This window comes from Sciurus carolinensis, chromosome 4, assembly GCF_902686445.1.
Source record: "Sciurus carolinensis chromosome 4, mSciCar1.2, whole genome shotgun sequence".
Taxonomy (NCBI): domain Eukaryota; kingdom Metazoa; phylum Chordata; class Mammalia; order Rodentia; family Sciuridae; genus Sciurus; species Sciurus carolinensis.
In genome coordinates, this window is record NC_062216.1 from 150,312,838 (window position 1) to 150,328,274 (window position 15,437).

The 15,437-nt window shown below is 36.9% G+C and overlaps 1 protein-coding gene across 2 annotated transcripts in view; it reads right to left on the minus strand.

Moving 5' to 3' along the window:
- Positions 1-6,241: 6,241 nt before the first annotated feature.
- The window catches only part of Ube2n (ubiquitin conjugating enzyme E2 N), a 35,243-nt gene continuing 26,047 nt past the window's right edge, over positions 6,242-15,437 (minus strand). For both annotated transcript variants that reach the window (XM_047550683.1, XM_047550682.1), the window contains exons 2-4: positions 8,093-8,339; positions 7,771-7,911; positions 6,242-7,009 (exon numbers count right to left, since the gene is read on the minus strand). In XM_047550683.1, coding sequence (XP_047406639.1) covers positions 6,969-7,009; positions 7,771-7,911; positions 8,093-8,339 — 429 coding nt within the window. In that variant the 3' untranslated portion in view covers positions 6,242-6,968. The remainder of the gene's footprint in view (positions 7,010-7,770; positions 7,912-8,092; positions 8,340-15,437) is intronic.

Here is a 15,437-nt window from a genome sequence, read left to right on the forward strand (position 1 = left end):
CGTTTGTGTGTGTGTGTGTGTTTTTAATAAATATAAAATTTACAAATGATCGGCTTTCTGAAGCTTAGAGTCAGGTAAATGCTCTTGACTTTGAAATGGGTAAAGTACATTTTTTTGCCTTAATGTTAAGTGACTACCCAGAAGAAACCTACATCTCATTTATTTAGGGATAATTTTTTACTTAAGGATTCAGCAAAAGAGAAGCTGTCCTCAAGTTACAGTTCTTTGAACATTTTGTAAGACAGTCGCATCTGTCTAGGTAATCACTAATCGTTTATTAAAGTATGATTTTGTAATTAGTATGGAGAAATTTCCTCAATCAATGAGTTTACATTCTGGTGTGGTAGAGAAAGTGAATTAGCTTATAAGTTCCTAAAACGTCTTGAGGCTTTATAGCTTTTTATGTACACTTCAATATAGGTTTTTTTTTTGTTTTTTTTTTTTTGTTTATTTTTTCGTACCAGGGATTGAACCCAGGGGCACTTAACCACTGAGGCACATGCCCAGCCCTTTTTAAATTTTGAGACAGGATTTCACTGAGTTGCTGAGGCTGGCTTTTGAACTCAAGATTCTCCTGCTTCAGCCTCCGAAGCCACTGGGATTACAGGTCTGCAGCACAGTGCTCAGTTCAGTATAGCTTTAAAAGCAATAAATTTGTAAAACATCTCCCACCAAGTACCAACATTTAACATGGAACTTTACAGCAAGTGCTCTTCTACTGAGCTACAACCCCATCTCCTCCCCTCTTCAATACCACCCTGACTGACACCATTAGCTATATTCTAGAAGCATGACCAGTTTCCCCAATTCATACCTTAGCAAAATAATTACATGGCAAATAAGCAAGGCTCTATTTTTTGGTGGAGGAAAGGGTAGGAATTTGTCTTAAATTCTCTGATTTAAACATTATGATCCCATAAGCTACTTTACTGGAATTTATTACTTGACATGTCCTAGTACCTACCACCCTCTGGATATCACACTTTCAGGTACTTGTCAATGACAGTGTCGGGCATTAACAGGATAAATCTTCCAGCTTTTGTTTTTACTCAAATTCATTCCTTAGTCAAAATAGTGAAATATTTTAGCCACATTTTACTATCAGTGTGTATGAGCCTTAAACACAAGTTTTTACCAATACTAGGAATTCAACATTTATGGTATGTGGACAAAGATTGTACGTACCACAATAAGGCAGTAAAATATTCAATAACTTATGGAAGTAAAATGCCCAGCTACAAAGGAGTAATGGTTAACTTGCAATATATTCATATTATGAGCACTACACAAACATCAAAAATGATGTGCAAAGAAGAATATGGGTGTGTAAAACATCCTCTTTGGGGAATCGAGTCAAATATTCAGATAAACCTCACAGCTGATGCCTTGGTGAACACCTGTATTCCCAACAGCTCAGGAGGATAAGGCAGCGGGGTCACAAATTCAAAGCCACCCTCAGCAACTTATTGAGACTCAGTCTCTAAAGAATACATAAAGGGCTGGGGATGTGGTTCACTGGTTAACTGCCCCTGGGTTCAATCCCCTGTACCAAAAAAAAAAGTATGGTCACAGATTTGTGTTGCAGAACACAAATTGGTATGAATGTGCAAATGGAATTAAATTATGGCAGTCTGTGCTGTTCCCATGGAGAGGTACAGCCACATGAACAGTTGTTCAACAGGTGCTAACTGAAAAGAAGTCACAGCATGTTTTGTACAAATCTGATTATATTGGAAAAGCCTAACAAAATGAAAGGTCATTTTAAAAAGGAGGTTGTACAGATTTCAGATTTTCTATAAAAACCTAGATTTTCAAAACCATTTTGAGAAATGTCGATGTGACACACTTTTGGTACTGGAGCTTGACCCCAAGGCCTTGCATGTTAGGGATATTCTCTACCAGTCAGCTACATTCTTTGCCTTTATTTATTTATTTATTTTTGAGAGAATCTTGCTAGTTGCACTGACCGGCCCTGGAATCTCTTCCTTCTGCCTCAATCTCCCAAGCAGCTGAGATTACAGGTGAATTCTTAAAAAAAACTTGATAAATGCTTGATCTGCACACATCATTCACGAAAACATGCATTAAAAAAATCACTATTACCTGAGTAATAGTAATGTGCCACTTTAGAAGGGAAGGACATATTTGGTTCTAACACAAGAGCAGTAATCACTGTAGAGGGTTCCACACCACACCTAAGTTAATTTTAGTTCAGATCCCAGTTTTGTAGCAAGTGGGAACTATAGCAAAGCCAATTCTGCAACTACTATTCTTAGCCTCAGTTATAAAAATAGAAAATGCAAGAATGAGTGTATAGTTGAGGAAATAGGTCATTTGGTTGAACCACTGCGACAGCCTACTGGTCAAATCCAGTCTACCACGTGTATCTGTGTAGTCTACATACTTAGAAATGAGGGGCTTGGGTTTTTTGTTTTTATTTTAGGTGGCTGGAAAAAACCCCTTTTTGACAGGTGAAAAAGTTTTATGAGGAGCCCAGCATTCCCAGCTGTTTACAAAATGTCTACGGGTTCTTCCTCAATACAACGGCAGAATTGAGCAGTTGAGACCGAACTGTGGCTCACAGATCCCAAAATATTTAGTTTTATTAGGGGCAGAAAAGAATTGCAAAAATCTGGCCCTACTCCCTTAGTCAGGCTTATCCCTTCCTGCTAAAACTCAAGAAAAACAGCATCAAGTTCAAATCTGGTGTAACCAGGGCGAAGGGTATAATAGCTCAGTGGCAATATGCATGAAACATGAGACGACCCTGGATTCGATCCCTAGAATTGCAAAAGGAAAAGAAAAAAATTGGTGCAATCATCTTGCTTTGCCACGGCTGTCTTGAGTAGCTTACTCCAGAACTAAAGCTGGAAGACCTTGCAAACTTGCAAGGTTATACTAAAATTTAAGTACTACTAGCATTTACTAATCAAGATCATATTTCAAAAGCAGTCCTGTGGGCATATCAGAAGTATCAAGATTATGTAAAAAAAAAGGAGATATGCTAGTTAATCTGATAAGATGCAGGAGGTTATTCATCTTTTCTAATTTTTAAAACATTGTCCCATACACAAAATGATTAGCAGAGGGAAAATGCTGCAGCTCCTCAATGAGCACCATAAAACTGTACTTACCCAAAGAAAGATTTCAATTGATGCTGTTAGGAGACACTAAGGTCTAGGTATTAGGGTAGTTAATCTACATCCACAACCACAGAGTCAAGGTTGCCCCAAGATGAACAAATGAAATGAGATCAACTCAAGATGGCAAAGACAGAATTGGAGTAAAGGGAGAAAATGAATTCTTCACGTTGAGTTCCACACCTAAATTAATTTTGGTTCAGATACCAGTTTTGCAGCCAGTGGGAACTTGCCCAGTTGGTGTCATAAAACTATAGCAAAGACAATACAATTTTTAGCCTGAATGATGAAAACAGGACATAATGCAGGAAGAGGTGTATAACTGAGGAAATAGACAAAGTATGACCAGTTCAGTTGGTGGATTACAGATTTTTATTATATTCAAATTATTACATTCAACATGTTTTTGCTTTTGTGTTGTCATATAAACCCTGATAGAACTCCTTAAGATAGGCAGCATGCTAAATAGCTAAATGAAATGTTACTCAGTCCCAGAATACATTATTTGAGGAAATATTACATTATTCTTAAATAGATCAATGTACGAGATGCCCTAATTTTCATTGCATCTGGATTTTTGGGATAGCTTTTCTAGATAAGGTAATGGATATGGCTAGAGTAGCCAGAAAACATTCCTAACCATCAAATAGAAAAATACAGTTTCTGTTGTCCCCATGACACCACTTAGTGCTACTACTGGCTGTTTATAAGGTCTTGTAGGACCAGATTTTCTTCCCCATTCTTACATGCTAAACCACAGCACCTGTGGCTTTTACAAACTGATTTGTATTTAATCTTTAAATGCATCTTCTGAAATTTACAAGTACATTCCTGGTTTAGAGTAATGTTTAAGTTCTATATACATCAGGTCTAAGAACTTATTAGGTAGACTCTAACAAGACAAAGGATAACTGCTCCTCTCAGTAGAAGCAAATCACAGCAAAGTAAACTAAAACAAAACAGTCAAATAAAAAGCAAAAGCCCACATCAACACCTTAGGATTTCAGAAAAACCCCAAGTGGTGGAGCAGATTTTCAAGAAGTCACTTCTAGATAGCTTCAGATCCTTTGCTTCTCTCCTGGAGTTTTGCATACGCTGTTCCCTCTGCCTGGGGGTGTTCATCTGGCTTGAATCTGAGAATGCCCTCTCCAAATACTTCCCTTCTCCTTGACAGAGCTGTGACCCCTTCCTTGTTAGGATCATAAGGTCCTCAAAAGGAAATCCCTATGCCATTCCACCTAATCACCTAATCATCCTCAACTTGTAGTAGGTACATATTAAAATACTTTTGTCAAACTGTTTTCTTTGGCTTGGGCTACAAAGTCAAAGACTTACAGGAGAACAGGAATACAAAAGGATCAAGTGGGCTCTGGGAGGGATTCTAGGACAGGAGAAGCAAATGGGTAAGAAGAAAATGACATGCTCTTCCTTGTAATGACTGCCACCCAATTCCTCTCAATAGGTGTCAGGCACAAAGTGGGTCAGCTCTGCTAGTGCCAGATCTTCAGGTCATTCAAAAATTACAAATTCTGTATTTCCAAGGGAATTCCTGGAGTTAGCGGGGGCCGCGGGGGAAGGCCAACCACTTGGCATGGGCCAATGGAAATAGGCCCATAGGCCAAATATAGCTGCCAGTTTTCAGCATTTGCCTAGGCCTCTCCCAGATCACTAAGTCCTAAGAAATCTTCGTTATGCACTGGTTCTTGCTTCCCCCCACTGGATGAGAAGATAAGTTTTAGCAAAGCAATGGTGGGGAGGGGCTCTTAACTTTAGACAGGTTTTATAGTGCAACAAATTTAAATCTGGAATTTTATAACTTGAAAATCACTGCGTGACACTAGCTACAACCATGAACAATGCTACCTGTAATTCCAATGCCGATCTTTAATTACCTGTTAAGTCTTTTGGAGTTCAATCATTTTCTAGAAATGAGATTGTTTCCTTAGCCAAGATGTCCTCAGCCCAAAAACTGTTGTGACAACTATTAATAATTTCTAAATTTATATTAGTTATCAATAATTTTATTATTCTGAATTTAACATTCATTACCAAGCAATGCCTTTATTCGGAAGGATACCAGTTATCAGTCATAGAAAGCTTTTGTATGTTGAAAACGTAATTTTAATAGATAATTCTTCATCTTACATAGGAGCACAATAAAATACACCACATTCTGAAGAAACTCCAGAAATTATGAGAATAAGAGTGAGGAAAATTCAAAATGGGCTACAATATCCATTACCTTAAACTGCAAGAGACAAAAGATTCCAACCTGAAGGTTAACATTTACATATTTATGACTTGGCTACATTTATGACTTAAAAATAAGAATCAGGAATTAGATGTGGAGAGAGATGGAAAACAACAGTTTTGTGAGGGGAGGAAACTGTCAGTAAAGAAAAATCTACTAATACCAAATTAAAGAATAAAAGGAGCTCCCACAGCAAATACTAGGAGGTGAAAGCAACACATTAACTTAAGATTTGATGCTCTCAAAGGAAGAAACCTTTCTGGTGACACTTCTGCAAGCTGGTTGCTTGAGATACACTCTTAGGTCTATAAGGAAGACTCAAATGCATCAGCAAACCCCAAATGAATATCAGATTGGTGTTTCCTAATAATACACACCAGTGGCCACATAGGAAGTTTAAAGATAGGAACCAAGTAAAAGGTCATAATCCACATTTGAGGTAAAAATGTGGCACAACATGTGAAAGTCCTACATGTCAGTCACTAATGCTTTCTTTGCTGTGACTGTCCCTGTACAGTAATTTTTAAAACATTGTGGCAAGACACCAACAATAGCCTAACTAATCAGACAACACACATTTATTTTGTATTTCTAGGAGGTTAAAAAAAAAACAAAAAGGTCAGATACTGATGCTTTATGCATGCTCAGGGCCAATTTATAAATACTCCATTCAGTAATATCTTCACATAAGTTTGCATCAGTGAAAAGAAACTGGCAAACTCTCTTGCCATTCAATTTGTCAGATGGTGAAGACCAAAACAGAATGTTTCATCAGTTTTAATTTTTAAATACGATTGTCACATTGGGAAAATGAAATAAACACAGTAAAATAAACTGTACAAAGGCAAAGTAGAATAACAAAAAATATTTTACTAAAACATAAGATTTACAGAAGTTTTCAGACAAGCCATACAAAATGGTCACAAGTTTTTGCTTTTCTTTTTTTTTTTTTGAAGGGGGGAATCTACACCTGACAGTAAAGTCACAATGTTATTAGTGAGGGCTGTGATGTTTGTTTAATGTTCCCATTTTGATTCAAACAATCAAGCTTGTCCATCTAGAGTCTAAATAAAGTTAGACATGGCTAGAGAGCATATTCTGAAGAACTGGTTAGCTGCTTTTAACCAATGCAATTAGATCACCATAAAGGGGGGGAGAAAGGAGCCCATAAAATTAAAATAAAACTACCTTTCCCCTCAAAAAAAAAAAAAAAAAAAAAAAAAACCCACAAAATAAAAACACCCATACCCCTGGCAGCTAACCCTGACAACTACCTTCATTCACAGTGCTTTATACTTAAACCATGATGGGGGAAATGAATAAAAGCAGAGAGCCACTGCTTTTAAACGTTCCGCAACAATCCAGATGATACTTCTAGCCTCGGCTCATGCTTTACAACAGTAAATCAGGACAAGACATAGATTTGCTAATGTGCATTTAATCACCAAAGGACTGAAGATGTCTGGGCTTTTATTCTGTAATGTTTCTATTAAGACTGTGTCCATTAAATGCAAACAAAAAAGGAAGAAGTCTTGGCAGAACAGGAGAAGTGATGCACACTTGATGATCGGATCGATTTAAATATTATTCATGGCATATAGCCTAGTCCATGCTCTAGCTGCAGACAAAAACAAACATACATGATTAAGTCAACTGTGGAAATGTCATGCCTTAATCTTTAATTTATGTCATCTCCTATAAACTGAATCAAGGCTGAAAGATTTTCTATATGTCTAATTACATTAGATTACAATAAAAATAAAAGTTTTAGAAAATTCACCAGTATGAAAACACTTGTGTCCCCTTTATTTCTGGATATATAACTTTCCTCACTAATTTTTCCCACTAACAGGGAGAAGCCTGTTGATTAAAGTATCTAACTAAAAATTGCTGTGCACTTTAATCAAATGGATTAGAAAAACAGCATAAAAGAGTTCAAGTTTTCCAGATGAATCATGCATAATCATTCAGTAGTGGTTAAATTCACTGTTGTTAACTCCAGAGTCCAATATCTCCCAATTACAGGTTGTGTTTAAATTTGGGGGTTCCATAACAGACCATGAGATGGAGCTTGAACATCATATTTGCGTACTGAAAACAGTATCTAATTTAATATAACTCTTCCCCCTTACCCTTGCCAAGAACTTTAAAAAAAAATTTTAAATGGTAGCACAGATTTGTTTTAAAAAGTGGAATCAGGGCCTGGGACTGTATGTAGCTCAGTGGTAGAGCGTTTGTTTGCCTCACACATGTGAAGCACTGGGTTCAATCCTCAGCACCACATAAAAATAAATAAAGATACTGTTTGTCCATCTACAACTAAAAAATTATTTTTTTAAAAAAGCAGAAGCAATATAAAGGAGAATGAATATTAAATACCTGTTTCTATGGCTTGGGCTTCGTTGGTCTTCCACTGCTCCGCTACATCATTTGCTAATGGATCATCTGGATTAGGAGCACTTAACAAAGCCTGGATCGATAGCAGAACTGTGCGGATCTGCAGTGCTGGGGACCACTTATCTATGAAGGCAACAGGCCCAGTATGATATATGATATGATATATGATATAATAAAGCATGAAAAACAGGCCCAGAACTGCTGCACTGCCCTCCCACACACCACTGTGGTCTTAATATTAGGCAAGATTACAATATTTACATTCTAAATATGGAATGCTTAAGAAAGAAATCATACTACTTACCTTTCAATATATCTAAACATATTCTTCCCAACTTGTCTACATTAGGATGATAAATTTTGGTCATGAAACGTACTTTAGGTGCTGCCATTGGGTATTCTTCTGGAAGAAATAGTTCGAGTTTAAAAGTCCCTCCCTCAAAGGGGGAATCCTGGGGGCCAGCAATGACCACATGAAAATAACGGGCGTTGCTCTCATCTGGTTCTGCTTTAATGCCAGGAACTGGTTCTGCCAGCAAACGCTGGGTTTCCTAAAACAGAAAAACACATTTGTGAAACAAGTGTCCTGTCACTGGACACCAAAAAGTTAGAAAGTTCATCTCTTGGACTTAGACATAACAGAACCTCTCCAATCTCCTGATGGGTTATTTGGTGTTTATAAAATACAAAATTCAAAGAAAAAACCATATTAGTCATTACAACCAAAAAATGTAACTGCAAGACAACATAGATGGCTTATACATTTTAGCTAGAAATATGCAGATAATAAAATTAGGTTAATGAAACTGATTTTATACATCAGTAAAAGAAACACTAGGACTACCATATAGGTGAGGCAACTCTACCAAAATCAAGGTGTTTACAAGGTAAAATTAGTTTTCAAAGTATTAAAATCTCCCTTTTGAAAAATAAATGGTTATTCCTCAATATATGAAGGAGGACTGGGTCCAAGACCCTCAAGGATACCAAAATTCTTGGATGCTCATGTCCCTTATATAAAATAGCACAGTAATTGCTCATCCTCTCATATACTGTAAACTGCTAAATTCCTTATAATGCCTAATACAATGTAAATGCTAAATGAACAGTTTACTACATTGTTTGGGAAATAAGACAAGAAAAGTCTGTATATGTTCAGTACAAACCATCTTTTAGCAATTATTTTTTCCTTTTGCAGTAGTGGTTTGAACCCAGGGCCTTGTGCATGGTAGGCAAGTGTTCTAACACTGAGTTACACACTTCCTGCCTCCCCAATATTTTCCATCTGCATTTGCTGGAACCCACAAATATGGAGGGCCAACTGTAATGGAATAAAGGAAAGAGATAAGAACAAATGAAGACCAGTGCTAGAGGGAAAATACACATCTCCATGCTCACTGGTCTCTAAATTGACAAACCTCAAAAGGACCCTTAATAATTCCCAATATAATCATAGCATAGTTCCAATTTTCATCATTTTCCTGCTCTCCTAAATAACTCTTATCATTCTTTCTCTTCAAATCTCTAAAATTCTCCATCCTCACCCTCACTTCTGGCTGAGGTCTTGCTACCTGTCATGAGACAAAAACTTCCCCGAGTTCCCAAGGCAGCATTTGGGCCTCTACTTGCATCTGCATCCAAATAGTCTGCTATGGACACACTCTTTGTTTTGTGGTGCAGGGGATTGAACCCAGGGCCTTGTGCTTGCAAGGCAAGTACTCTACCAACTGAGCTATATATCCCCAGCTCTGGACACACTCTTGACTAAGGTCAACCTCTCCTCTTAAGCACTAGATCTTGTCTCCTCACCTTCTCAAGGATGTTATTCCAGCATCTCTCTCGTCTAATAAATTATCAGCTTTCCTCTCTTTACTGAATCTTTTCCTAAGCCATATAAACTCCCTATTTCGCCAAATAAGAGGAGGAAATGACCATGACCCACTGCTCCTCCCACCCGCCCAACATACCAGCCCCACTGCTTTCCTTTTCTTTCAGAGTGATGTATAATTGATTGCTTGTTTTCCATTTCTCTCCTCCCCTCCTGTGTTGAACACTCTCTAACTGGGGTGCAGCTACTAACCTGCTTAAGGTGACCAATGATTCCCACAATGGTTAGATCAAATGGCCAATATGTAAACTTTATTTTACTTGACCTAAATGCAATCTCTTATCCAGCTGGTCTGCCTTTCTTTCTTTCAACCACTGAACTACATCCCTAGCCTTGAATCTCTTTTCTAAGTATCCAGCTTCAGATATTTTGCTACAGCAACAGAAAATGGACTAATACAGCAGCCTAAATTTAACATGACCAAAACTGAACTTCTCCCCCATCCCATCTCTAAATTTTTCCTTCTCTAAAGTCTTCCCCATATTAGTTAACCCCATTTCATCCAACTGAACCACCTTTTTTTTAATATGCCACACATCTAATGTGATCAGCAAATTCTGTTCTGAAAAACTTCAAACTCCTGCTGGGGTACAGCTCTGGAGAACTTGTCTTCAGGTCCTGGGTTGAAACCCCAGCACCAAAAAGAAGGGGTTTGGGAGAGGAAAGAATGAAGAAGGGTGGATTTTAAAATCTACCCAATTCTCACCACTCTATTACAACACCCCTGACCCAAGCCACCATCAACTCTACCTGGCATACTGCAATAACCTAACTTGTTCTCCTTGATCTGATGTTGCTACCTGCTACCTCCTGAATCTATTTCCTACACATATTTAAAAAGTCAAGACCCTTATCATAGACACCCCCCAAAGAGGTTTAAGATGATTGCCTCACTGTCTACCTCTCTCTAACTCATCTTCACCTATTCTCCTCCCATCCCCTTTGTTCCAAATTAGTTTCCTTTTAGTTCTTTGACCTACTAGACATACTTCCATCTCAAAGGCTTTGCACTTGCTCTCTTCCCCCAATTTTCTACATGGCTTTTTCCCTCAGATGCTAAAGATCTTCAATTAATTGTTTTTCTCAGTAAGCTGCCATAACTGAAACTGCAGACCCCATTCCACCTTAACCCCCACACTCCCTGTCCCAACTCTACAGTGTGACTAACAGATTATATCTCACTTTTATTGGCTCAGAAGAGAGAACTATAAGAGGAGGATCTGAATATATTCACTGCTATATCCTCAGCATTTGAAATGATGCCTGTTAGTGACCATAATGGATGTCAATAAATATGTTTAATTTTGAATAAATGAGTGAAGAATAAACTATCAGAATTGCACCTTTACTCAATAAAGCGACAGGAAAAAAAAAAAAAAAAAGAAAAGAATCACATCTTTAATAAAGCAGGGTTTTTTCCAAAGCAGGCTGTGTACAACATGAGAGGAAAATAAAAAAGTTCATTCAGGTGTGAGAAGCAACAGTCTAATTTCTATTTATATCTAACCAGAAACACATTAATACTTAAAATGCAAGCTGTTCAATCCCCAGCATCACCAAATAATAATAATAATAAAATGCAAGCTGAAAATAGTATACAACATATATTAGTAATGTATTTTCAACATTTTTTTTTTTTTTTTTTTTTTGCGGTACTAAGGATTGAACCCAGGGCCTCTGCCATCTGAGCTATATCCCCAGCCCTATTTTCAACATTCTTAAAGACACATGTAAACTACACTATTATACTCAAGTTTTTATGTATGAAAACCAATGAATAAAAATATTTTATTTACAATGCTTTCACTTAAGAAAAATTATACACCTTACCCTTTTGTTTTGCAACTCTGTACACACACACACAGCTTTTCCCTCAACATAATAACATACTAAGATAGCTATCAGATGTAAACACAAATCATTCTTCCCTCAAATGTAAGAGACCTGTAGTCATTGAAAGTAATGCCTTTGGTATTTCCATTCAAGACTTGTTTTTGTTATCATGATGGCAATGCAAGGACAATGAGAACTCAAATGTGAACCACTTTCAGCAAAGTATTTATTCTTTAGGTTCAAAGTGAAACACCTTCGGGGCATTAAAAAGTTCAAGAGGCTGGGCATGGTAGTGCACACCTATAATCCCAGCAGCTAGGGAGGCTGAGGAAGGAGGATCACCTTCAAAGCCACCCTCAGCAAAAGTGAGGTACTAAGCTACTCAGTGAGACCTGTCTCTAAATAAAATACAAAATAGGGCTGGGGAGTGCCCCTGAGTTCAATCCCCACAAAAAGCTCAAGAGACGATAAAGAAGCCCCCCCCCCCCCACTGAGAAGTCAACATATAAGTAGAAAAGGGGAAAAAGTACAAATATTTAGAAAGGAGTACAAGAATAGAAAAAGAACTAGATAGGAAGATTTACTGAATTCTGGGGCCTACTTCTCACCTCCATCCTCCTTTATTTTACCTCCAGTTTCTAAGGAGGGGGCGGGTTCCAAGAATCCCAAACTATTCCTCCCTGGTTATACAAAGTACAGCATTTCTATTTAAAGCTATAAAAAGCTACCAGAAGGGCCTCCAAGATCAGATCCCAAAATAGCTTCAAAATCACTCTGAGTACACACTGGCAGAGAGAGATTCAACACTCATTAGTTTATCCTCAAAGTCAGATATTCTTCCTGAAGAATGCAAACTAAATATATAACTTGATCAATCTTAAGATTTTACTGGAACACATTCTAGGATACACTTTTAGGTGTGGAAAACATTTTGAAACAGTTTTTATATGCACCCTCCTTCCAATGGATTTGACACAGTGAACAGATATATAACTGAATAAACACTGTTGATTTTCCAAACCCACAGCATAAACTGTGGGAGGAGAAAAGAATAAAATCTAAACCAAATGGAACCAGACAACCCTATGTTAAAGTCTTAGCCACAGAAGTTAAAGGCAACTTTTTCCCTAAAAAGGGAAAGACTAGGTAGGAAATAAAATTCTTTCTAGCAGATTTAACCAGTTAACTGTGAAATAAAGAAAGTTTTATATTATTCTTTGGCAGAAAGACAGAAAAAGTGTAGTATGATTTCTTTAAGTTCAAAGGTAAAAAGGTCTCAAAAATTCCTACTGCTTCACTTATTTAATTATTTTTCAGCAAGCTTACTCTTGGGTCAGAGCTTCATCACCTCTCATGCAGGGTTACAACAGTCCCCACAACACAATTTGTCCTTTCATAGTTCTAGTTGCCCTGGAATGTCAATCTTAGTCAAAAGAGTAAATGGAAAATTCTAGAAATAGAAAATTTTAAGTTTTAAATTGTGCAACATTCAGAGTAACACGATGAAATCTCATCGCTTCACTTGGATGTCAATCATCCCTCCTTGCCCAGCCAATCCACAAAGAATGCACTCCTGGCCTGTTAAGATATTTAGTAACCACTTACCAGCAGTCTCAGTTACCAGATCAACTAATACTTGTCAATCCACCAATACTTGCATTTATGTAACCTTCATCTTACTTACTAATGGTCTCAAAGTGTATCAATAGCTTAAGAGTAGTGATGGTGGCAATTAGGACATCTCAAAGAGAAGTCACATAAAGTGTTTCCTATAATATAGCAAAAGGTTCACTACTTAAGTGGGGGGGGCCCAGAATCAAATGCTGAGGTTGCCAAGATTTAGAGTAAGAACTAATCTTCCATCCACAAAATTGTGAAGGAAAAAGAATCTGTACTAGTTTTCCTGTCACACTCCAAACTACAAAAGTTATGGTGCTTCATTAAGACAGTGCATATTAAGTTCTTAGTTAAGATAGAAAGGGTAATAAGCGTGTGTGTGTGCACACACACGCATGGGGGGGCATTAAATTTGTGTGGATAAAGAAACAGCATATATGCAGAATTGGGTACTATTTGTAGTTTCAGGCATCCATAAAGGAGAACACTGCAAGTATTGAATACATTAAAAGGACATCATAGAAAAAGGCCACAGTCAGACACAAGCAACTCAACAGAAGTATAGGGTACAAACAAAGCACAACAACAACCTTAAAGATCTGTTAGATATTCTTTGTTTTTAAAGAAAACAGAATAAGGTCAGGTATGGTGGTGAACACCTGTAATACCACTCACTCAGGAGGTTGAGGCAGGAGGAAAGTTTGAGGTTAACCTGGGCAAGAGCATGTCTTTCAAAATGAAAAAAAAAAAAAAAAAAGAATAAAATAAAATAAATAAAAAGAACTGGGGATGTAGCTTAGTGATAAATTGCCCCAGGTTCAATTCCCAATACAAACAACAACAAAAATCCAATCAGAATGCCCATTGGCTGTACTTTGTGATCCACTATGTTTAAAAGCAATCCAAGGGTGAGCCTGGGTAGAACTTAAGCTTAGGGCCATGAATAACAGGACTGCAGAAATTCAGGAAATTAGTTACTAAAAAGTAGAGAAGCAAATATGCAAAAGAGCAGAGTATGAACTTAAATGGCAATAAGATTCAAAGGAAAATATCTCATCTTACAAAATGTATACACAACAGTACATGTCACAAATATTTTTAAAAGGAGTTGAATACTGCATCAAATTGATCTGATAATCAATACATCTATTAGGACTTCAAAAGCAAATCCTAGTATCACACCATCACACAACAATAAATCCAAACACATGACATTCTGTCAACCAATTTCTTTCTTTCATTTATCACAGTACTGGAAATTGAACCCAGGCTCTCATGCATGCAAGGCAAGTAAGTACTCTACCACTGAGCTACACCCCCAGTCCTTTTTTATTTTATTTCGGGATAAGGTTTCACTAAACTGTCAACCAATTTCTATTAAACAAAATTGTTCTCATTTTTAAAGTTCAATAATACTTTGGGCTCACTATGAAGTGATATGAAGTCTTATAAGTTCTGTGAGGCAATGATTAAAAGATGAAACATTAAATACTACTGTAGAAAAGGAGGTAAGTTTGTGTGAGAAATGGTGAAATTTGTTAATGAACATCTATTTAAAATATTATTCCAATATGTAATCAACATAAAAATTATTGACATACCTTATCTTTTTTTTTTTTTTACCTTTTTTCATACTAAGTCTTTGAAGTTCACTATGTTGTTCACACTTCTAAGACATATCAAAAACCTAGCCACATTTCAACTATTCAACATGGCTAGCAGCTACTATGAGAGTGAACCACAAGACAATCATACAATGATGTTACTGACAGACCATTAAGAATAATTTAATTTACATCATAAAGTGGGCAAATTTTTATAGAGAAACTTAGACCACAAGTTTGGGGCCAACCTGAACAACTTAGAAATACCTTGTTCAATAACAAATAAAAAGGGCTTGATGCTCAGTGGTAGTGCATCTCTGGGTTCAAATCCCAGTATCACATGCATACACAAAGTAATGCTGCAACACTTGGAATCACTAACAGGAATACATGTCTGAGTTACTGTTTGCTACAGTCAAAAAGACTCAAAATGTTTTATAGTAATTTAAAAGAAACAGAATGACAAAAATTAATTTCAAACAAGGCAACTGCATGATTAAATAATGGCTAATTATCCAGAAATAATTTTAATTTTTACAGTGCACAGTACCCTCTAGTGGACACAAGGACTTTCTACTTCAAATTTTACGCCTTACGATCCTTCCTACAAAACCAAAACAAAGCTTAGCATTCATCTGAACGTCCTTGAAAAAGCGCTATCCTGATATAAATTCCAAAAGCAAACAAAACAGAAATAGCTTACAAAA